Source organism: Heterodontus francisci, chromosome 13 (genome assembly GCF_036365525.1).
Source record: "Heterodontus francisci isolate sHetFra1 chromosome 13, sHetFra1.hap1, whole genome shotgun sequence".
In the NCBI taxonomy this organism is placed as follows: domain Eukaryota; kingdom Metazoa; phylum Chordata; class Chondrichthyes; order Heterodontiformes; family Heterodontidae; genus Heterodontus; species Heterodontus francisci.
The window spans coordinates 15,355,380-15,379,857 of NC_090383.1; the positions used below are offsets into that span (position 1 = coordinate 15,355,380).

The 24,478-nt window shown below is 42.1% G+C and overlaps 1 protein-coding gene across 5 annotated transcripts in view; it reads right to left on the minus strand.

Moving 5' to 3' along the window:
• The window catches only part of kiz (kizuna centrosomal protein), a 218,049-nt gene that overhangs the window by 94,790 nt on the left and 98,781 nt on the right, over nt 1-24,478 (minus strand). For all 5 annotated transcript variants that reach the window (XR_010976293.1, XR_010976294.1, XM_068045741.1 and 2 more), the window contains one exon: nt 11,396-11,765. Coding sequence is in view for 3 of the 5 variants with exons in the window: in XM_068045741.1 (XP_067901842.1) it covers nt 11,396-11,765 (370 nt within the window). In the remaining 2 variants the exon portion in view is untranslated. The remainder of the gene's footprint in view (nt 1-11,395; nt 11,766-24,478) is intronic.

Genomic DNA, 24,478 nt, shown 5'->3' on the forward strand with positions numbered 1-24,478 from the left:
AAAAGAGTAGCACTCCTTTTTCCCTTCCAATTTCTGGGTTAGCGCCTGTTGTACATCGTTCTTCAACTATTCAACTTAGAACTGCAAAATCTAAAAGGGCAGAAGCCATTCAGCCCATCGTGCCTGCGCTCGGTCTCTGAAAAAGTTGTCCACCCAGTCCCATTTCCACACCCATTTCCTGTATCCCTTAAAAAATGCATTTTTCAAACATTCATCCGTTTCCCTTTTAAAAGTATTATAGATTCTGCTTTCATCACTGTTTTTAGTAGGATATTCCATGTACCATAAACTCACTGGTTAAAAAAAAATTCCTTCCTAGCCTTTCCTTTTGCTGTTTTGGGAACTTAGTTAAAGCTGGACAAGTTCAAGTGTCGGCTGTCCTAAAATTGAACATTTGGCTTTCTAAATTTTAAATTCTATCACTCGCTGACCTGAAACGTCCATACAATTTACCAATGGGTATTAAAAGGTCAAGCACCTTCATCTTCTTTCCCAAAAATACTTCTACAGTTAAATATTTATTTCTTTGAACTCTAATTATTTCATTTAAGAATTTTAGTACTTTTGCAACAACAAAAAAGTACAGTTAAGAGAATGACTCATTTATTTTAAAAAAATCACTGAGCATCGTTTTTTGGTTTCACACATTTCAGCAGTTTCGTTAGGTCATTCATCAGCAGAAATTGATTATTTGTTTTTCTTCCCAAAATACAAGCTTATCGTGCAAACATAAATGCATTTTGAATCCTGTAAAATACATTTAGTACTCAAAAGTGTGCACTTATCAAACTTTAGCAATAATGAATTAATGAAAGTTGAGTAGAAGCAACGGTGTTTTTTTTTTATCTGGGTGGGGCGCATAGGTCATCTACAAAAATTATTTTAAGCGACATTGAAACGATACTCTTATGAAGTACCAGACACATTTTAAACCCTGTGTGGTGCTAGAAAAATGAGCATATACACTGTTTTCCCTCATTCATGAGGTCACAGTCATTCAGCTGCAGTACTAGAATTACTTTCCTGCAACTAAAGTACACTCTTCTCACTCAAGTATCCAGCCAGCAATAATAAATTGACACATTTTAGCCCCAAATAAAGCTTAATGCAGCAGTGAATATTGAAGGTATTACTGCCATGGTTAAATATAACAGTACTCCATCTTACTATTCAGAATTGTATGGAAACAAACCATACTTACTGGTCTGCTGTACACAACTAGAGAAGTAGGCATGTGTCCTTAAAATAGTTGCATTTTGCACTGCATTTATATCAAGTGTGGAGTTAAACATGGCATAACAGGAACGTTAACAGGCCCCACAGGAACCAACACAAAAATTTTTAAAGTATAAATTATTAAATATTTTAATGTGCAATATCTACTTTATTGATTGTGACAATATCACATGCTAATTGGCAATGACTTGCAGTTGTCATGTGCAACTTTGTTATTTGCAGGGTTAATCAGCGGTCTCAGAAATATTTATCATCTCAAATGGACAATCTTCTGTACAAGTAAACTATGGATGAAGAGAAAGATAATTTACACTTAATTTTAATGTTCTTTCCCGAATGACAAGTACAAAAGCTGAACCTTTGGAGAAGGAAATACTACAAAATGAAAAATGTGTTTTACTTGACTGTAGGTTCACACTAACAGTATCACAACTGCCAGTAAGATACCTTCTTCATATTTCTGCAAGGATCATTCCTGTTCGCTAACTGAGGCATCACAATTTAAGGGGAGGTGGTGGCGCAGTGGTATGGTCACTGGACTAGTAACCCAGAGACCCAGGGTATTGCTCTCAGGACATGGGTTCAAATCCCACCACAGCAGAAGTTGGAATTTGAAATCAATTAATAAATCTGGAATGAAAAAGCTAGCCTAATGATGGCCATGAAACCATTGTTGATTGTTGTAAAAACCCATCTGGTTCACTAATGCCCTTTAGGGAAAGAAACCCGCGGTCCTTACCTGGTCTGGCCTACATGTGACTCCAGACCCACAGCAATGTGGTTGACTATTATATGCCCTATGAAATGGCCCAGCAAGCCACTCAGTTATATCTAACCTTTACAAAGTCAATAAAAAGGAATGAAACCGGACGGACCACCCAGCATCGACCTAGGCACTGGAAACAACAATGGCAAACCCAGCCCTGTCGACCCTCCAAAGTCTAACATCTAAAGGCTTGTGCCAAAGTTGGGAGAGCTGTCCCAAGCAATAGCCTGACATAGCCATACTCACGGAATCATGCCTGACAGACAATGTTCCAGACACTGCTATTACCATCCCCGTGTATGTCCTGTCCCACCGGCAGGACAGACCCAGCAGAGGTGGCGGCACAGTGGTATACCGTTGGGAGGGAGTTGCCCTGGGAGTCCTCAACATCGACTCTGGGCCCCATGAAATCTCATGGCATCATGGACAAGGAAACCTCCTGCTGATTACCACCTACCGCCCTCCCTCAGCTGATAAGTCAGTACTCCTCCATGTTGAACAGCACTTGGAGGAAGCACAGAGGGTGACAAGGGCACAGAATGTACTCTGGGTGGGGGATTTCAATGTCCATCACCAAGAGTGGCTCGGTAGCACCAATACTGACGGAGCTGACCGAGTCCTAAAGGACATATCTGCTAGACTGGGTATGCAGCAGGTGGTAAGGGAACCAACAAGAGGGGAAAACATACTTGATATAGTCCTCACCAACCTGCCTGCCGCAGATGCATCTGTCCATGACAGCATTGGTCGGAGTGACCACTGCACAGTTGTTGTGGAGACAAAGTCCCACCTTCACAGTGAGGATACCCTCCTTCGAGTTGGAGCAGCACCAGGCATACCTCAAAATGAGGTGTCAACCTGGTGAAGCTACAACACAGGACTGTCTGTGTGCCAAACTCCGTAAGCAGCATGCGATAGACAGAGCTAAGCAATCCCATAACCAACGGATCAGATCAGATCTGCAGTCCTGCCACATCCAGCCGTGACTGGTGGCTCCACAAATATTCCCATCCTGAATGATGGGGGAGCCCAGCACATCAGTGTAAAAGATAAGGCTGAAGCATTTGCAACAATCTTCAGCCAGAAGTGCCGAGTTGATGATCCATCTCTGCCTTCTCCTGAAGTCCCTAGCATCACAGATGCCAGTCTTCAGCCAATTGGATTCATTCCACATGATATCAAGAAGCGACTGAAGGCACTGGATACTGCAAAGGCTATGGGCCCTGACAATATTCCGGCAATAGTACTTAAGATCTGTGCCCCAGAACCTGCCGCGCCCCTAGCCAAGCTGTTCCAGTACAGCTACAACACTGGCATCTACCCGGCAATGTGGAAAATTGCCCAAGTATGTCCTGTACACAAAAAGCAGGACAAGTCCAACCCGGCCAATTACCGCCCCACCAGCCTACTCTCAATCATCAGTAAAGTGATGGAAGGTGTCATCAACAGTGCCATCAAGCGGCACTTGCTTAGCAATAACCTGCTCAGTGACGCTCAGTTTGGGTTCTGCCAGGACCACTCAGCTCCTGACCTCATTACAGCCTTGGTTCAAAATGGACAAAAAAGAGCTGAACTCAAGAGGTGAGGTGAGAGTGACTGCCCTTGACATCAAGGCAGCATTTGACCGAGTATGGCATCAAGGAGACCTAGCAAAACTGAGGTCAATGGGAATCAGGGGGGAAACCCTCCGCTAGCTGGAGTCATACCTAGCGCAAAGGAAGATGGTTGTGGTTGTTAGAGGTCAAACATCTGAGCTCCAAGACATCACTGCAAGAGTTCCTCAGGGTAGTGTCCTAGGCCCAACCATCTTCAGCTGCTTCATCAATGACCTTCCTTCAATCATAAGGTCAGTAGTGGGGATGTTCGCTGATGATTGCACAATGTTCAGCACCATTCGTGACTCCTCAGATACTGAAGCAGTCAGTGTAGAAATGCAGCAAGACTTGGACAATATGCAGGCTTGGGATGATAAGTGGCAAGTAACATTCATGCCACACAAGTGCCAGGCAATGACCATCTCCAACAAGAGAGAATCTAACCATCTCCCCTTGACATTCAATGGCACTACCATTGCTGAATCCCCCACTATCAACATCCTAGGGGCTACCATTGACCAGAAACTGAACTGGAGTAGCCATATAAATACCGTGGCTACAAGAGCAGGTCAGAGTCTAGGAATCCTGCGGCAAGTAACTCACCTCCTGACTCCCCACAGCCTGTCCACCACATACAAGGCACAAGTCAGGAGTGTGATGGAATACTCTTCACTTGCCTGGATGGGTGCAGCTCCAACAACACTCAAGAAGCTTGATACCATCCAGGACAAAGCAGCCGCTTGATTTGCACCCCATCTACTAACATTCACTCCCTCCACCACTGACACACAGTGACAGCAGTGTGTGCCATCTACAAGATGCACTGCAGCAACGCACCAAGGCTCCTTAGACAGCACCTTCCAAACCCGCGACCTCTACCAACTAGAAGGACAAAGGCAGCAAATGCATGGGAACACCACCACCTGCATTTCCCCTCCAAGTCACACACCATCCTGACTTGGAACTATATCGCCGTTCCTTCACAGTCGCTGTTCAAAATCCTGGAACTCCCTTCCCAACAGCACTGTGGGTGTACCTACCCCACATGGACTGCAGCGGTTCAAGAAGGCAGCTCACCACCACCTTCTCAAGGGCAATTAAGGATGGGCAATAAATGCTGGCCTGGCCAGCGATGCCTACATCCCATGAATGAATTTTTAAAAAATTAGTCGTAGGCACATATATCATTTGTATTGCATTTTAAAAGCACTTGTGTTGCATATGGTAAGTACTTCACAAGAGCTGATCCAGTGATCAATACACTTACATAACTATTTTAATTTTTAATCATCTTTGCCTCAAAAAAAATTAAGTTCAATGTCTGCCTTATTAGCAGTGAAATTCTGGGACTGATGACCCCTGGTGCGAACAGTGTTTGCCCGAAAAAGACTCCTGCAGCCTATCTGGGCAATAGTCGAGTTAGTTGACTGTAGTCAACATAAATGGCAGCTATAATGTACAGACAATGCATACATAACACACGTGCATCACTTCAGTTAATCTTATGGTACTGATGAATATGAGGCCACTGATTTAGTGCTACAGATGATGTTCTTTTTCTAACTGAACAAATTTTCAGATGTCTGTGATCAGATCACTGTACTCGGAAGTAAAAGCAGAGTCATCCCTATACAAGCACCAGAGCTCATTCAGTATTTGGTTTACTGATGCTAATGGCCCTCATCATTGAAGCATAAGACAACAAGCTTTTTTTTTAAACTTCTAATAACTGGTGTTACAATATGCTTGAAAAACAAAGCTGCAAAATACTAAACAATTATATATTTTAATGTTCGCAAAAATGACAAATATAAATTTAATTATTAACATACTTTAAGTATATAGTTCAGCATCAAAACACTGTCTGAATGTTGGCCCAACTATTTTGTTAAATATTTCCTTCATAGATTGGTAATATCAAATCTGCAGTATGACATAACAAACAGAGGACCAAGTATACCAACCTAGAAAACTAGTAAAAGCTGACCAGGAGCTTTTAAAAAGCTGACTCAACCCAAAAAAAAATTCACGCTGGTGGCGCTGCTGGGACTAAGAGCTGCCAGCCCGCTGATTCGCCGGCAGCTCATTGAGACGGGAGCTCCTCCCTCAAGCGGGTGGGAGTCCCGCCTCGGGACAATTAAAGCCCGGGGACTTGTAAAATGCAGGTCGGGATCGTTCCAGTCAAGGCCCGAGGCAGCAAATTCAGAATTCTATCAGTTCTTTCAAAACCTAATGCTGGTGCATTTCTTGAGGGAGGAAGATCCTCCCCTGGTAAATTCAAAATTTTCACATTACAAATTATGCATCCTGGTTAACTTTAAACATTTTTATACTTTACAATTGATAATTTTTTAACGAAAATATAAAACATTTGAATTTGCAACAACTAACCAGATTCAGCTCCCTTAAAGTGCTGTTTCTGGCTTACCTCCTCCACTCTGAAGTGTGCTGCTAGCCCCTCTCGCCAACCCCCGCTCCTGACTTCCTCCCAACAAATGATGCTGTTGGTTCCTGTCTCTCTCCCATCCTTCTCACCCTCAAGTGCTGTGGCTGGTTTTTAACACGCGGTCCTCACGACTGCAAGTGCTTCTGCTTATGGCTTGTCCCTTCCTCCCCTAGGAATACTTCTTCCCCCTCCAATTTACAGGCCAGCTTCTTCCCCTCCTTCCCAGGTTCTACTGGCTCCTCTCTCTCCCCAATCCCAGTACTATTGCTGCTGCAATTAGCTTTTCTCTGCCCTTTCCCCTTAGTTCTTGCATCATCTCCACAGCCTAGAATGTCGCTTCCCCCTAGTGCTTTGCTCCAAAGCTCTTATTGTATGATAAATAATGTTGTACATTGAACAGGAATTCCTGCCCATAATGTACTGTGCTGTCAATCATTGCAACAGCTGAAGCAGATAGGAGTAAGGAGTGTCCAGGTGTATGCTGAAATCAATTTGCAAATGCACACATGCCCCCAGAACATTGCCTGCCTGTATTAAACATAAGTGGTTGACATATATGGAAGATCATTTTCACTTTGTTTTGCAAAAAGGCATGAGAAATATATGTGCATCTATGAGAAAGAAAAGAGTAGTGTTACCACCTTTCCTGTAAAGTACATATTTAGAAATTATGTTCCATTTTAATTGAACAATAATACTCAGTCCGTATAACTACACTTGTGACGGTCAAGATATTTACATGGGTAATTTTCAACTGCTTGACCATTTGGCAAACATGAAAGACTCTAAGTAATTCGTAAGTACTGAAGTCACATTTGTCTTTATGAAGTTTTTCTTAAAAGTGCAAATACCCATGAGATAAACCAACAATATTCAGTACTTCTCTTATTCAGTGTCCTAAATTGATTAGAATAAATTATGACATCAGTGGTAAAGTGTAATTAACAGTCTGCTTTATGACCATCATGTCTGGTATGCATAATACATGGCTGCTGCTATTTTCATATATATGGTACTGTCGTTCATTTTTAAATGTGTTGTAATAAAAAATCAATTTATGGATTTTAAAAATGACAATATCTATAATGCTCCAGCAAACTCTAATGTATTTTTTTCAATACTAAATATCTAGTATGCTAAATCATCCTAATATATCTCAGACTACTACACTCATTCATCTTTAAAAGCATATCCTTCCCCACCATGGTAAAATCTGGGTGGTCCACACTGGAGGCAACTGTGTGTAACAAATGAAACAGCAGCATGAAAACAGAATGGCAACAAGAGCAAGAAAAAAAGAGAAGCCAATATAAAGAAAAAACAGAATTTATGACAATCTGTAATGGGCTGAGGGTTAGAGGTCAGGAAACAAGGGATCCTTCTCTTCATCAGGTTGCTTCCTGGTAACATCCTGATTAAGCTGACAGCTTGAATTATATCTGTTACATTCTGCAGTAGACAATCCATCTGTGCTAAGTCCTCTTCAATGCTGCTGAAGAAGCTTGGGCAAAAGCTTGTTCTTTCTTCCTTTACCATGGGCCTCAAAACAGTCATCTCATTTCTATACTCTTTATTTGTCAATGCTCTTCAAAGGGACCTTTAACCAACTGAATGTGTTGTGTGCATCAAGCCTGCAGTATTGTTAGTCTCTCAAATGGAGCTAGGACTACACCCCTGGTCTGTCTCTATCTCTCAGATTTAGTTTAATTGTTGGATTGTCATCAAATTATTTCTGGTCCTTGGCATCAAGCCTAACTCTGGCTCCGTTACACAAAAAAACATGCTAGAGATTGAACCTTTCAAGTGATATATTTAGATTCTGTTGCCATGGTGCACTAGGGTCTGAAGCCCTACAGAACCATTTGACAGACTACAATGAAGCAGCTTGAAGCAAGTAATTGTGAGGAAAATGAGAACATTAGGGCTGCTTTAACTTTAACTTAGTTTTACAATCATCAATGCCTAACTGAAGATATACAGCATATCATTCATACAAGACTGGAAGTGACATCATTAACTACCAAACATTTTAGCATTAACTCTCCATACCTTTTTATGAAACTAACTGACTTGAAACATTTCTTTCTTAGAATGAACTGCACAGTTATATAGAATTACAGTGGAACCCTGTCAATTTATATGTATTAACGTTGTACAGTTAAATTATTACCAATCCAACTTAAATAATTCAAGAATGGCTATAGCAGTAAATGAGGAAAATCTTAACTTGTAAACCATTTGTTCATATCAGATTTGCAAGTCACTGAGTTCGTCTGCAACATCATATTAGTTGTGTGTGGGTTTTTATCATTTAAATAACCAATAATTGAAACACAGCAGCTACAAATTATTTGACCTGTTTTAAGCTACCGTACCTTAACTTTACTAAATTAACATTAGCTTTATTGAGCTCAAAGTGTAAAATGGGGAGGAGGGAAAGTCAGAGGAAGCAACAAAAGGAATGAGAGTGGGAGATGTAAGAAAATTTCATGCATTTTGTTTTCTGAAAGCTTTTCTGCCAAGGTGAAGCTCACCCTTCTGTAACTGAACAACTTAGGGAAATGCGCACTACAGCCTTAGCAAGTATAACTGCATCAGATCGAAGCCAGTGTTTTCAAACTTGGACCGCAATGGTGTATACAATGACTACTATGTGCTGTGTCATGCATCATGTATGTCTTTCAACATGCACATGCAAGGGTTGAGAAGCAGAGAAAAATGGTCTGCCAAATATGTGCTTTGAATATAACTTGACCACACAACACATCTACCTATTCACTCCGTCTATTGGCTGAAGTGTTCTACTTAACCCCATACCCAGGCACAGACAATTTGTTAGCACCAGTTGTTAGACTGAAACTAACACATGCCCTGAAAGTCCTACCGTTCTACGCTGTGGCACAAGTTGGACAAAGTGTCCCACGCTTAAAGAAGTACAGACTAATCGGATGCTAGTCAATTTACTCTGCCAGCTATCAGAATCTGTTATGAAAATAAATTTGGATAGTCTCAACACAGTTCTTAGTGGATACAGATTTATACCCCAAAACTATTTCAACACAAATTTGGCAATGTCATTTGGTAATGTGCTGTGTGGAAATTATGTTTTTTGTAAAAGAAAAGTTTTAATTCAAATTAAATTAATAACTGTGTTGTGAAGAGAACTTTAAAATATTCCCTTGCAATTAGTGTTCACGTTAAAAATTTCACCAGTATTTGTTGGATGCTCATCCATATTCGTCTCATATTGCTCCGATGTCAAACCAATACTTGCAGTATCATGGGGACCTTAATGTTACTACAGAAGGAAAGATTTTTCATGTACAGTTAAAATTCAGATTTCAGTAAATCTGTGAATATGTAAAGTAATGGTTTCCTCCTTATTCCTGCCATTATCTTGTGTTTTGCTTTTACGACAGCAATATTTTAGTAGAATTTACTTTGAGAAAAAAACCCTTTCGGTATTTTGTATTATTCTAAATAAATTATATTCGCAAAGAAATAGAACACATTTTGGGCACCAAGTCTCAACACTCTCAGGTCAGATGTAGTATGGATAGATGCAGTGTTAAATTCTATTTTAGAAGGCTACCCCGATTCCATCAATATATTTTCTACTTCCTGCACCAACCTGCCTTGTGGCCTCTCTGTTAGATTGCCAATTTATTGCTGAATTACTTTTTAATATCAGTATATTTGGTGGGCTAATAAGGCAGCTGTTACAAGGGCAGATGTCTGTCAGAAATTGACTTTGCTGATCGCTGAAAGCACAGGAATATTTGGATTATTTGCAGTGGGGTTCCAATGAGAAAGTGAGTTCTTCCATAGACTAATGAAAGTTGTAGCAAGCCTTTTGCAGCAATTTCAACAGCAGATATTGGTAACCATTTTTTGTCTATTTAATCTAAAATTGACATCTGATTATTGTGTATAGTGTGTCTCTAAGTAATGTGCGTTTTGCTTTTCCTTCAACCTTTCACATCGAATCAAAATATGACAGCACAAGAACAGGCTGGTCAACCCATCGGGTCTGTGCTGGTGTTTGCTCTGCAAGTAACACCTACTTCCTCTTTCTTGCTCAGATAATTGTATTTATAAAAACAGCACTATATGATGTGACTTTTTAAGGAGTGCAAACAGATTACTGTTTTAAAATCAAATCACCTATAAATATATTGTTACAAAAGTGCTTCCATTTTTTTTAATATTTTACTTTTTGAGGACTTGTGTTAAAACTGAAAATATTCCATGGATGTGTTTTTACCAAGTTCACCGAAAGGGCACTTGAGATGTTGTTCGAAAAAAACACCTGTGCTGGAAATGGTGTGTTTTGGGCTCAGTAAACAACAGAATCCTTGATGACCTGGGGAAAAGTGGTTACAGAGAAGCTACATGTCAAGGTTTATGGAGATCAGGAGGTCAACTCTCTGTTTGGGGTTTGGACAATGTTTTCAGCTTAGTTGGGTGTGAACTGTTAGAAGACAGTTGGTGTTTTCCTGCAAAGGAAAAAAGAAACCACCCAGCTCACTTCCTTTCTCTACCTCTTTGAAGAAATCCTGCAAAGATCCAGTGTGGGAGAGCTAAAATCCCTGGTGCTGCATCTCTCCTGAGAAACTGAAAAAAATCCTGCAATTCAAGTGTATGCTGGAAGAAAGCCCAGATGCCACATTTCTCCGAGAAAGCCTACTAGAATAATTCTCGACATCTCCAGAACAGGCTGCTTCTGAAACGATCCCAGTGGCCTGGTTCTGTACACCCGGATGCCAGAACAAAAAAGGGAACATTAATTCCTTCTATATTTTCTCAGTTTTTCGTCAAGAACTAGCAAGTATATGGCCAAAGTAGTCTATTTTGTCTTTTTATTGTAATAGACCTCTGCAGAGAGAATTTCTGAATTTTTTCCAATGGTATGTGTGAGTATAATTGGGAGATTTTTAAAAAGGGAACTTTCATATTTCAACCTGTGTGTTAATGCTTTACTTCGCTACTGGTTAAGTCTTGTTTTATAATAAACTGATAATTTTGTTGTTTATTAAAGAAACCTGGTTGGTGAATTTTATTCTGGGATAAAAAAATAAAGTGTATGATTGGCAGTACCGGTAACTGGGTAAATACTTAAATATATGTTGTGACCTGTGGAGAAGCATCACCGCTCCCCAATTTTCCCATACCCAGCCAACTCCATTCCAGTGCTCTCACAACCCAAATACTCACTGCCACATTCTAGCACCATCCTACCAATTCTAGATTGCCAATGCAACCATTTCAGAAAATAGAAAAGACAGTGCATTCCTCCCGCCTCAGTCATAACAATATAATAATTTATTTATATCAGAGACCAACAATACTTACTTATCTCGCTGAGATTGTTTTGTGGACCCATATAGTTCTCCATGAAGATCATCTTCCACAGAACCACCATGGTCCATTTGATCTGGCTGATTTAAGAAAGACACAATGTATTCTTCCTTGGAAACAGCAGAGCTTTCATCATTGGTAGAGGCTGACTCACTGGTCCTTGCCAGGTAATCATTTATAGCTGTTTTAGGATGTAGAATGTGATTACATGGGTCTTCAAAAGATGTATTCAGTTGCAATCCTTCACCATTACCAGAAATACTAAGGTCACTTTCTAAATCACACATTTCATCTGTCAGACTTTGTACATCTGGACTTGGCCACAGAGCCTCCTCTGCATCCTTTTTCTGATTCTGGGAGCTCACTGTAGAAGAAAAAATATTGTCATTTGTCAGTAACAAATGTCTAACCATTTCCTGTAACATTTTACTGTCGCACTTAAAATTGACTCCCCCTAGCTCTTGTTTTGCATCTACAATGAGGCAGGCTACGTACCCACCTGAGACCTGTGAAAATCAGGCAACTCACTGGGCTCAAGACACGGGCTACTTTTCCAAGTGAATGAGTGCCTGTCCCTCATTGCCATTTGCTCCTGTTGCCTCGTCCCACTCCTGACACACAGTCCTCCCCTTGCATGCTATCTCCTGCCTCATCCTTCTCATCACTTGTCTCTCTCTTCCCATTAGCCCACTCTTTGCTTTCCTGCCACCCTGCTCATTCATCCTGTTTGGCCTCTCTTTGCTCACCACTCCCACAAATGCAAGTTTGCCACATTCCCAGCAAAGATCTGGGCATTGGCTTTAGGTTCAAGTATTTTCCATATTTTTACTTAGATATTTGAAGAACTTAAAGGTGGCTCCTGGGACACAGCTAGGAATACAACAATACAGCCTCTCTAGGAAGCAGGGATGGTTAATCACAAGTGGCTTTCTCAGCCTGAAGTGGGAGCCTTGTAGATCTTGATCGAAGTGCACACAGTACACAAATACAATACAAAAAATCAGAATGAAAAAGTCAGGGATAGAAGCAAAATGATCACGGTTTACATTCTTTAATTTCTCCAGCCTCCTCCTCATAAAACAACTGACAGCCCAAGCACCCCCCAATACTATCACATCCCCAATAGTTCTAGACTTACCATCGAACAATGCCCCACACCTGATAACTGCACTCCCTAACCTCAGAAGCCTTTGGTCACCTCTTCCCATTACTCCTGTACCCTGCAGCACTACCTCCCCAGATCCTGGATGCCCCCCAACCAATGATTCCAACTGCAGAACACCTCTCCCACTAGTCCAACAGGAAAGCACTCCAATTTCAATGCTCTCAGACACCAGAACATCCTCTGCTACTCCCAAATCCCACTATAAACTTCCCATTGTTCCTGGACTTTGTGACCCCACTTCCAATGATTCTCTTTTTGGTAGTGCTCATTCCAGCATCACCGCTCCCCAATTTTCCCATACCCAGACAACTCCATTACAGTGCTCTCACAACCCAAATACTCATTGCCACATTCCAGCACCATCCTCCTACCAATTCTAGATTGCCAATGCAACCATTTCAAATGTTTCCAGACTGGAACCTCTGCTACAAATACCCACTGATCCTGATCGCCAATACATCCTCCACCACCAACCCCCCAGCCCCTTGCACTCTTCCCACCATCTCTTCGTAGCACTTGCAAATGCCAGAATTACACTCCCAACGTTACATAATTTTGCCAATCCTTGGTACTGCTCCATACCCATACATAGTACACAGTTAAACAAAGATATATCAATTACCAAAGTCACTGATTCATAAGTTTCATGAGAATATGGGCATAATCATATAAATTGGGCCAGGAAGTAACACTAACACTTCCACAATACCGTACACTAAAAATGCAATTTCAGGAATCGTAGGCCATTTGATTTGGAGGCCTATCACCTTTGGTTCTTCTCTATTTCTTTGGGTTGACTTTTGCAGTCATCTTTGGAGCCCAAACCCCCATACCATTCCTCCTAACTGCCACTTTCCATTACTCCTCTCTCACCACCACCACATTATCAAAACATCATTCCAAATGCTCCCCTGCCCAGAGATTATTCCGTCTCCAATATTCTCTTATCCTGCCACTCCACCCCAGATGTTCCAGCACTGCCAAAACACTCCCACCACTGTCACATCCCAATATCCACCTCCCACTACTTCCAGATTCCCAAGACACCACCCAGTTCTCTCAAACCCCAGAATCTCCTTCCCGCCACTCCTAGATCCAAGAACCCTCCTCCGCAATAATCCCAAACCTCAAAATTCCTGTGCTCCAATTACATCCTGTTCCATGAACCACAGGACCAGAATCCTAACACTACCAAATGACACAACCCTCCCTTCTCCATTTTCCAACATTGCTACATTTCTCCTATCTTCAAACTTGATTATGTTCCCTGCTATCTTCCTGTTTATCCTGGCTTTGAAAAAAGTTAGAGATAAGCTGGATCTATAGTTACACAAACATATAACACTCAAGCACTGTTTTCCAGTCTCTACGAAAACAGACATAATAACAATTCAAACCTGAATATCCCACTCACAATCTCATAATACTTGGAATTAAACATCTGCAAATCAGTAGCCGGACTAAACTATTGTACGCTATATGGCATAACACAACATATGCTCCAATTCAACATGAGCAACAACATGGGAGATCCATTAGTACTTGTTAAATAAGATACAATCAATTAAAATTACAGAAACATATGCTGATTTGTATTGTGGAACTGCTTCTACTTGAACAAATTCAGCATTTATTTTTGACTCACAGCATTGTTATTATCCCCATTTATGCATTCGGGCAGACTTCAGATAACCAGCAACAACACTAAAACAAGTGAGCAAATCTTGAACTGGGATTTTTTTTATTCTTTGACAGGATGTGGGTGTCGTTGGCAAGGCCAGTATTTGCTGCCCATCCCTAACTGCCCTTGAGAAGGTGGTGGTGAGCTGCCTTCTTAACCCGCTGCCGTCCATCTCGTGTAGGTACACCCACAGTGCTGTTACGGAGGAAGTTCCAGGATTTTGATCCAGCGACAGTGAAGGAACAAAGTTATATTTCCAAGTCAGGATGGGTGTGACTTGGAGGGGAACTTGCAGGTGGTGGCATTCCCATGCATCTGCTATCCTTGTCGTTTAGGTGGAAGCGGTCGTGGATTTGAAAGGTGCTATCAAAGGAGGCGTGATGAGTTGCTGCAGTGCATCTTGTTGGTGGTACACACAACTGCCACTGTGCGTCAGTGGTGGAGGGAGTGAATGTTTAAGGTGGTGGATGGGGTACCAATCAAGTGGGCTGCTTTGTCCTGGATGGTGATGAGCTTCCTGAGTGTTGTTGGAGCTGCACCCATCCAAGCAAGTGGAGAGTATTCCATCTCACTCCTGACTTGTGCCTTGTAGATGGTGGACAGGCTTTGGGAGTTAGGAGGTGAGTTACACACCACAGAATTGCTAGCCTCTGACCTGCTCTTGTAGCCTCAGTATTTATGTGGCTGCTCCAGTTCAGTTTCTGGTCAATGGTAACCCCCAGGATGGTGATAGTGGGGAATTCAGCGATGGTAATGCTGTTGAACATCAAGAGGAGATGGTTAGATTCTCTCTTATTGGAGATCATCATCGCATGGCACATGTTTGGCCCGAATATTACTGATCACTTATCAACCTAAGCCTGAATGTTGTCCAGGTCTTGCTGCATATGGACATAGACTGCTTCAGTATCTGAGGAGTTGCGAATGGTACTGAACATCATATAATCATCAGTGATCATCTCCATTTCTGACCTTATGATGGACAGAAGGTCATTAATGAAGCTGCTGAAGATGGTTGGTCCTGGGACACTACCCTGAGGAACTCCTGCAGGAATATCCTAGGGCTGAGATGATTGGCATCCAACAACCACAACCATTTTCCTTTGTGCTTGGTATGACTCCAACCAGTGGAAAGTTTTCCCCTTCATTGCCATTGATTTCAGCTTGGCTAGAGCTCCTTGATGCCACACTCGGTCAAATGCTGCCTTGATATCCAGGGCAATCACTCTCACCTCACTCTTGAGTTCAGCTCTTTTCTCCATTTTTGGACCAAGACTGGAATGAGGTCAGGAGCTGAGTGGCCCTGGTAGAACCCAAACTGAGCATCGGTGAGCAGGTCATTGCTGTTTAAGTGCCGCTTGATAGCACTGTCGACGACACCTTCCATCACTTTGCTGATGATCGAGAGTAGACTGATGGGGTGGTAATTGGCCGGATTGGATTTGTCCTGCTTTTTGTGGTTAGGACATACTTGGGGAATATTCCACATTGTTGGGTAGATGCCATTGTTGTAGCTGTACTGGAACAACTTGGCTAGGGGCGCAGCTAGTTCTGCAGCACAAGTCTTCAGTACAACAGTTGGGATGTTGTCAGGACCCATAGCATTTGCAGTATTCAGTGCCTTCAGCCATTTCTTGATATCACGTGAAGTGAATCGGATTAGATGAAATCTGACATCTGTGATGCTGGATCATCCACTCGGTACTTCTGGCTGAAGATGGTTGCAAATGCTTCAGCCGGGTCTTTTGCACTGATGTGCTGGGCTCCCCCATCTTTGAGGATGGGGATATTTGTGGAGCTTCCTCCTGTTAGTTGTTTAACTGTCCACCACCATTCACGACTGGATGTGGCAGGACTGCAAAGCTTTTATCTGATCCCTTGGTTGTGGGATCGCTTAGCTCTGTCTATCACATGCTGCTTACGCTGTTTGGCATGCAAGTAGTCCTGTGTTGTAGCTTCATCAGGTTGACACCTCATTTTTAGGTATGCCTGTTGCTGCTTCTGGCATGCTCTCCTGCACTCTTCATTGAACCTGGGTTGATCCCCTGGTTTGCTGGTAATGGTAGAGTGAGGGATATGCCTGGCTATGAGGTTACAGATTGTGTTTGAATACAATTCTGCTGCTGCTGATGGTCCACAGCGCCTCATGGATGCCCAGTTTTGAGCTGCCAGATGTGTCTGGAATCTATCCCATTTAGCACAGTGGTAGTGCCACACAATATGATGGACGGTATCCTCAGTGTAAAGACGGGACATCGTTTTCATAAGGATTATGCGGTGGTCACTCCTACCAATACTGCCACAGACAGGTGCATCTGCAACAGGTAGCTTGGTGAGGACAAGATCCAGTAGATTTTTCCCTCACCACCTGCCGCAGACCCAATCTGACAGATATGTCCTTCAGAACTCGGCCCGCTCGGTCAGTAGTCCCCCACCCAGAATACATTCTGTATTCCTGTTATCCTCAGTGCTTCTTCCAAGTGGTGTTCAACATGGAGGAGTACTGATTCATCAGCTGAGGGAGGGCGGTAGATGGTAATCAGCAGGTTTCTTTGCCCATGTTTGACCTGATGCCATGAGACTATGAGACTTCATTGGGTCCAGAATCAATGTTGAGGACTCCCAGGGCAACTCCCTCTCGACTGTATACCACTGTGCTGCCACCTCTGTCGGTCTGTCCTGCCGGTGGGACAAGATATACCGAGAAATAATGATGGTGGTGTCTGGGACATTTGATGTAAGGTATGTTTCCATGAGTCTGTCTATGTCAAGCTGTTGCTTGATCAGACTGTGGGATGCTCTCCCAATTCAGGCCCCCAGACGTTAGTAAGGAGGACTTTGCAGAGTTGACAGGGCTAGGTTTGCCATTGTCATTTCTGGTGCCTAGGTCAATGTCAGCTGTTTCGTCCAGTTTTATTCCATTGCAACTTTTGTGTAGCGGTTTTTGTACAACTGAATGGCATGCTAGACCATTTCAGAGGGCAGTTAAGAATCAACCACATTGCTGTGGGTCCGTAGTTACATGTAGGCCAAATCAGGTAAAGACGGCAGGTTTCCTTCCCTAAAGGACATTAGTGAACCAGATGAGTTTTTACAATAATCGATGCGAGTTTCACAGTCACCATTACTGACTAGCTTTCAATTCCAGATTTTCATTAATTAATTGAATTTATTAATTAATTAAATTTAAATTCCACCAGCTGCTGTGGTGGGAGTTGAATCCATGTCCCTAGAGTATTAGCCTGGGTCTCTGGATTACTAGTCCAATGACATTATCACTACGCCACCATCTCATCAATTTAATGGTACGACCTGAAACTTTTCCTGACAATTGACAATGGTCCATACAGGACAACAATGCAAAACTACAGTACTGACCCAGAGACTGATCCTCAGTCCATGTGTGGGCACAAATATTACTGCATACAGCATTGTTGGAGGCATCCAGTTTGTATTTACCATTGGTGAACCTTCCAAGGTGCTATTCCATTGCACCGAAGATAACTGAGCTGCCTCATTTACATTACATTGCTGCCACCTTGAGCACACCGCCCTTTTACTCTTGGGGGATGGCTTTAAAAACTATCTGAAATGAAAGGACAAATATCTTCTTTCTCAATCACCTGGAAGGGTTTTATATGTGACAACGAAGACAGTTTTGCTGTGAGCATGCGTCCACAGCAAAAAAAAATCTGACGATATTTTGGCACAGATCAGTAATCTCACTCAGAAAGGCGACACAGATGACAATGTCAAAAGTGGAAATATTAACACTGGTGTGAGTAAGGACTGCTTTTATGAGCTGGGGTTAAAGCATATTATTGGAGCAAAGTAGCAGTAGACACAACTCTACAGCTGCTTGTGCTATCATTGACCTGTTTTATACTTGACCTGCTGCTGACACTAGGTGCCTGAAATGGAAAATGTCTGTTCCCCAGCTTTGATATTGCTCACCTTATGAGAACAAAAAAGTTTCTGTCTTGAAAGTGTATCCACTGAGGTCAATTTCCAGTGTGGACTAAAAATGTCTACTACTAATAATAAAATAAATTACAACACCCATGGTCAGTTCACTCTCCCAGTCACGACGCTATGTGCAATTTGCATAGACACAGTAAACATCACTTAAATAGACATGGCCACCAGATCCGTGGCAATTTAGCATTTGTGCATTTTACTGTGTCAGCTTATATAATCATAAGAATTTCAGCAGTAGAAAAAAGGTCTATTATGTTCATTATATCTTTGTCAGTCCTAGTTCCACATCAGAGGTATCTACTCTAATCCTATTTTTCTGCTCTTTCTCCATATACAGCAATATTTTTCTTCATCGCATGTTCATCCAATTCCTGATTAAATGTCATGATTGACTCGGCTTCAATAGCCACTTGTGGTAATGCACTCCATATCCTAATAACCCCTCACATGAAAACATTGCTTCTAATCTCCCCTTTTAAGCTTCTAAATTTATGACCCTTTGTTACCAATTCACCGACCAATGTAAATAATCCTTAGTTATTTATTTTTTTAATTTAATTAATTTTTCAATACTTCTATCCAATCCCCTTAACCTTCTCTGCTCCACTGAATACACTTCCACTTCGTCAGATCTCTCATCACAAACATATCCTTTCATCCTGGCAGCATTTGAGTTGCATCTTTCTCTTGGCTCCAATATTCTTTCTATAAGGGGGTGCCCAAAACTTTACACAGTACTCCCAACTGCAGCATTCTCAAAGCTTGTACTCTTAGATCACAATCCCTTAAGCAATATAGGAACAGCAGAGGGCCATTCATCCCTTCAAATCTGTTTCACCATTCTATTGGATTATTGTACTTCGATTGAATTTACCCACCATATCTCCATATTCCTTGATATCCATACCTTGAAAAATCCAGCAATCTCAATTGACCCAGCATCCAGTCTTTTGGGGGAGAAAGTTCCAGATTTCCATTACACTGTGCGTAAAATAAAAATGTTTCCTGATGTCACTCCTAAATGAACTACCTCTAATTTATAGATTATGTCCCCTTGTTTTCCTTCCTGTCAGAGGAAATAGTTTCTCCACCTACCTTAATGAATCCTTTTATCATGTTTAAACACCTCCAGCAGATCATCCCTCAACCTTTTAAACTCAAAGAAATTGAAACTAAGTTTATCCAACCTGTCTTCAAAGCTTAACACTTTAAGCCTCAGCAGCATCCTGGTGAATCTCCAAGGCCAAAATCGCTTTCCTAGTTACAGTGCCCAAAATGGAGCACAGCTTTGATCAGACTCCGTCTGAGTACTAAGCATCACTTCTTTGTTTATGCATTCAAACACCTCAAGTTAAAGGTCTTTATTTCTTTAGCTTTTGGATTTTTTTTGTATCTGTGCATTAGCTTTTAGTGATTTGTGTACATGGACATCTAAATCCTTTTGTTCCTCTGCAGCTCCTAGTCCCTTAGAAAATATTCCAATTTATCTTTCTTGTCTCCAAAGTGGATGACCTCGCATTTGCTCATAGTGAATTCAATCTGCCATAGTTTTGCCCACTTCATCATCTATGCACCTTTGTCACTTCCTTCTCCCCATCTGCACAACTTGCCAGACCTCCAATCTCAGTGTTATTGGAAAATGCACAACTTTCTGGTTCTTCATCCAAGTCATTTATTATATATGACAAAAAGCTGAGGTACAGATCACTGGGGAACACCACTTGTTACATCCTACCACAGAACATTCCCTTTCTCCATATGTCTGTCTCCTAGCCCCAACTGATGCCACAAGGTTACTTCCAGTTCTGTGCATTTTCATTATTAATAATCTCTTTGTGGAACCTTATCAAATGTGTTCTGAAAGTCCATGTAGCCAACATCCATACTATTGTATTCAATGTCCCATGTGAACCCCCACCCCCCCCCCCACCCCCCACCCCATACCACAAGTAGTTTTAAATGCATAAGTTGTTTTGCATTGGGTATTTTTAACAAGTCAAAAATAATTAGAATTTCATTTGAGTTAACTGATGATAGCCAGAGTGTTGGTAGGGACACAGCTCTTGGGTGAGGAAGTAGAAAATCAGACAGGATCTCTGTTCTGTTGCTATATAGCAACCAGTGCTGTAAGAAAACAGGCGTGTGTCAGATAAGAAAACAATCAAAAACCACTGTAATGCCCACCACTGTTGGATAGCAAGCTGTTAAGGCTCACAACAGCCTAGGGTGTGATTTCAGACAGTGACACTGGAACCATACCCCAGCTAGATGCTAATGTCAAGGGGGTGGGGGAAATTACCAAGAAAAAAAATAAACTTTATATACTGTATTTTTAAAAAGTGCAACTTGTTTTAGAGGGGTAATGTACAACAGTTTCCTCACCCAACCATACAGGCTGGAGCCTGACTCCATGGATCTGTGTCTCAATAAGCTCCCAAAAGCAGTCAGCTCACTGGGGTTCCATGTTACTAGTCTGCCTCTCCAAGTCAAGGCCAGCTGCAATATTCAGTTCAGGCAGAGTTAAAGATTGAGGATAGCTGGACCAGGAGGGAGGGGGAAGGGTAGAAGGGAGAAGGCAGATGGGAGGAGGAGCAAGGAGAATAGCAAGAGGAGGCTAAAGAGGAGGGAGGAGGAAGAGAGGAGGAGAATAAGAGAGGAGGGGAATAAGAGAGGAGGGGAATAAGAGAGGAGGGGAATAAGAGAGGAGGGGAATAAGAGAGGAGGGGAATAAGAGAGGAGGGGAATAAGAGAGGAGGGGAATAAGAGAGGAGGGGAATAAGAGAGGAGGGGAATAAGAGAGGAGGGGAATAAGAGAGGAGGGGAATAAGAGAGGAGGGGAATAAGAGAGGAGGGGAATAAGAGAGGAGGGGAATAAGAGAGGAGGGGAATAAGAGAGGAGGGGAATAAGAGAGGAGGTGGAGGAAATGGGAGAAGAGGACAAGGAGAGTAATTGGGAGATGTGGAGGAAGGTAATGGGGGAAAGACATTTGGATTAGAGGAGTAAAGGCAGAGTAACTACCTCAGCAAATGGGAAACAAGATAGGAAACTGTGTAAGCTGGGAGGGGGGCTCAGGGAGGCCGAGTCTGACAGATTTTATGACAGATCCATTTAAAGAGTGCACTTAACATGAATGGGGAGGACATGTGGGTAAGTTTCAATGGGGGGGACTTAGCTTATGACACAGGAGATAAAGGGTGAAATTCACATTGAAGCTCACTGAAAGATACATGCATCAGGAAGTCTTAAGTGGCCATTAATGGCAAGAAGTTTGGGATTCAATACTGACTGGTTTCAAATATGGACTTTCATTTCCTAAGGTCATTACACAAACTGAGTGGGTTTCAATACAGCATACGACTTATAGTTTTCAGATCCATCTTTAAAATGGTACACCTAGCACAACAAATAAGGCTCAGAGTGTAGGTTCAGACTGAGATCATTTGCTTGAATTTTATGTAATCCCAGTACAAATTTTCCTACAGCACCACCTCATGGAAGGAATATGCAATTGCTTAGATATTGGAATAACCAAACTGGATGTGGAGATTTGCTTTGGCAGGTAACATTACATGCTTATCGCTGTAATTGCCTATTGAAGTGTCAGTCACACTCGTAACTGTTACTGCAAAGGATATTGTGACCCACCTATCATGGAAACAGAAATGAAAATCAAGCACATTTGCTTTATAACAGTGGTTCTCAAATTGGGGTTTGTGGACCCCTGGGGGAGTCTGTACAGACTTTGCAGGAGCTCCGCGAAATAATCTCTTTAGCAAGGAAGAGAGAGAGACAAACAGTAAAACACAAGAGGGAAAAAGGAAGGAAGTAAACAGACAATCCGCCCACTTTGAATAAATTAGCAGTAGTTAGTGTTAGTCCCACATGAGTAGCTGATAGATGTCCACTCCCAAAGTTCCCAATGCTCACCTTTCTTCATGGTGACGGGTGCCTCAGCTGCCATGGTTTTCAGTGGTGAGTCTTGCATTTACTTTCAGTGGGAGGGTCAGGAAGGCGTGATACTCAGGTGGATTCAATTTGGACTCCAAGTGAGCGATTGCCATTATAATGCTGGCTGGCCTTCTGCGCATTTCCAGCATTTTCTGTTTTGTATTAATTTCTTGTTGGTTTGAATTTTGTAATCATGAAAAAGCTGTCAGTTTGTCTTACAATAATGTGTTGCAATAATGTAAATTTCTTGCATGATTAAATAACACTGGGGTCTGTAAAATATCCCTGAGAATGTCACGTTCATGTGAGTACTCTAGTAGAATTCGATGGATGGAAACTTGTCTGTTTAGGTAAGTTATTTTTTCAAAGAAATGAAAATAGTAACCTGCTTTGAGCCTGTTAAACAAATAAGTGTGGTGTGGCAGCTGTTAATACTGATTTGACCAATAGCTGTTTGTATTGGATGTGATCTGTGACGTGATTGTGTATATATGCCATTAACAGGTAATCTTTAACCACATTAAACACAGCATATTTGGCATGTACCAGAATGTTAGTGGAGTTACACTTATCCTTTATCTCTAATTTATCTGGTCTGTCTCAGCTCTGCCTACATTACAACTACAAATTATGCTTAAATAACATCTCTAATGTAATAAAACATCCCAAGGCACTTCACAGGAGCGCTGTAAAACAAAATATGACACTGAGCCACATAAGGAGATATTAGATCAGATGACCAAAAGCTTGGTCAAAGAGGTAAGTTTTAAGGAGTGTCTTAAAGGAGGAAAGCAAGCTTGAGAGGCAGAGAAGTGTTGGAGGGTATTCCAGTACTTAGCGCCGAGACAGCTGAAGACATGCCCACCAATGGTGGAGCAATTAAAATCAGGGATGCTCAAGAGGCAAGAATTAGAGGAGCGCAGATATCTCGGAGGGTTGTAAGGCTGAAGAAGATTACAGAGATAGGGAGGGGCGATGTTATGGAGGGATTTGAAAACAAGGATGAGAATATTAAAATCAAGACGTTGCTTGACTGGGTGCCAGTGTAGGGTAGCGAGCACAGAGGTGATCTGGTGAACAGGACTTGGTGTGAGTTAAGACATGGGCAGCAGAGTTTTGGATGACCTTAAGTTTACAGAAGGTAGAAAATGGGAGACCAGCCAACATTGCACTGGAATAGCCAAGTCTACAATGTTTTGGCCTCAACTGCTTTCTGTGGTAGCAAATTCCACAGGTTCACCACTTTCTGGGTAAAGAAATTTCTCCTCATCTCAGTCCTGAATGGTTTACCCCGTAACCTTAGACTATGACCCCTGGTTCTGGACTCCCCCACCATCGGGAACATCCTTCCTGCATCTACCCTGTCAAGTCCTGTTAGAATTTTATAAGTTTCAATGAGATCCCCACCCACTCTTCTGAACTCCAACGAATATAATCCTAACCAACTCAATCTCTCCTCATACGTCAGTCCTGCCATCCCAGGAATCAGTCTGGTGAACCTTCGCTGCACTCCCTCTATAGCAAGAACATCCTTCCTTAGATAAGGAGACCAAGACTGCACTCAATATTCCAGGTGTGGCCTCACCAAGGCTCTGTATAATTGCAGCAAGACATCCCTGCTCCTGTACTCTAATCCTCTCACTATGAAGGCCAACATACCATTTGCTTTTTTTACCGCCTGTTGGATCTGCATGCTTACCTTCAGCGACTTGTGTATGAGAACACCCAGGTCTCGTTGCATATTCCCCTCTCAGTTTATAGCCGTTCAGATAATAATCTGCCTTCCTGTTTTTGCTACCAAAGTGGATAACCTCACATTTATCCACATTATACTGCATCTGCCATGCATTTGCCCACTGACTCAACTGTCCAAATCACCCTGAAGCCTCACTGCATCCTCCTCACAACTCACCCTCCCAACCAGTTTTGTGTCATCTGCAAATTTGGAGATATTACATTTAGTTCCCTCATCTAAATCATTAATATATATTGTGAATAGCTGGGGTCCTAGCACCGAGCCCTGCATACCCCACTAGTCACTGCCTGCCATTCAGAAAAAGACCCATTTATCCCTACTCTTTGTTTCCTGTCTGCCAACCAATTTTCTATCCATCGCAATACACTACCACCAATCCCATGCGCTTTAATTTTACACACTAATCTCTTAGGTGGGACTTTGTCGAAAACCTTCTGAAAGTCCGAATAAACCACAACCACTGGCTCCCCCTCATCCACTCTACTAGTTACATCCTTAATGAAGGCATGAATGAGGGTTTCAGCAGCAGATGATCTGAGACGGGTGAA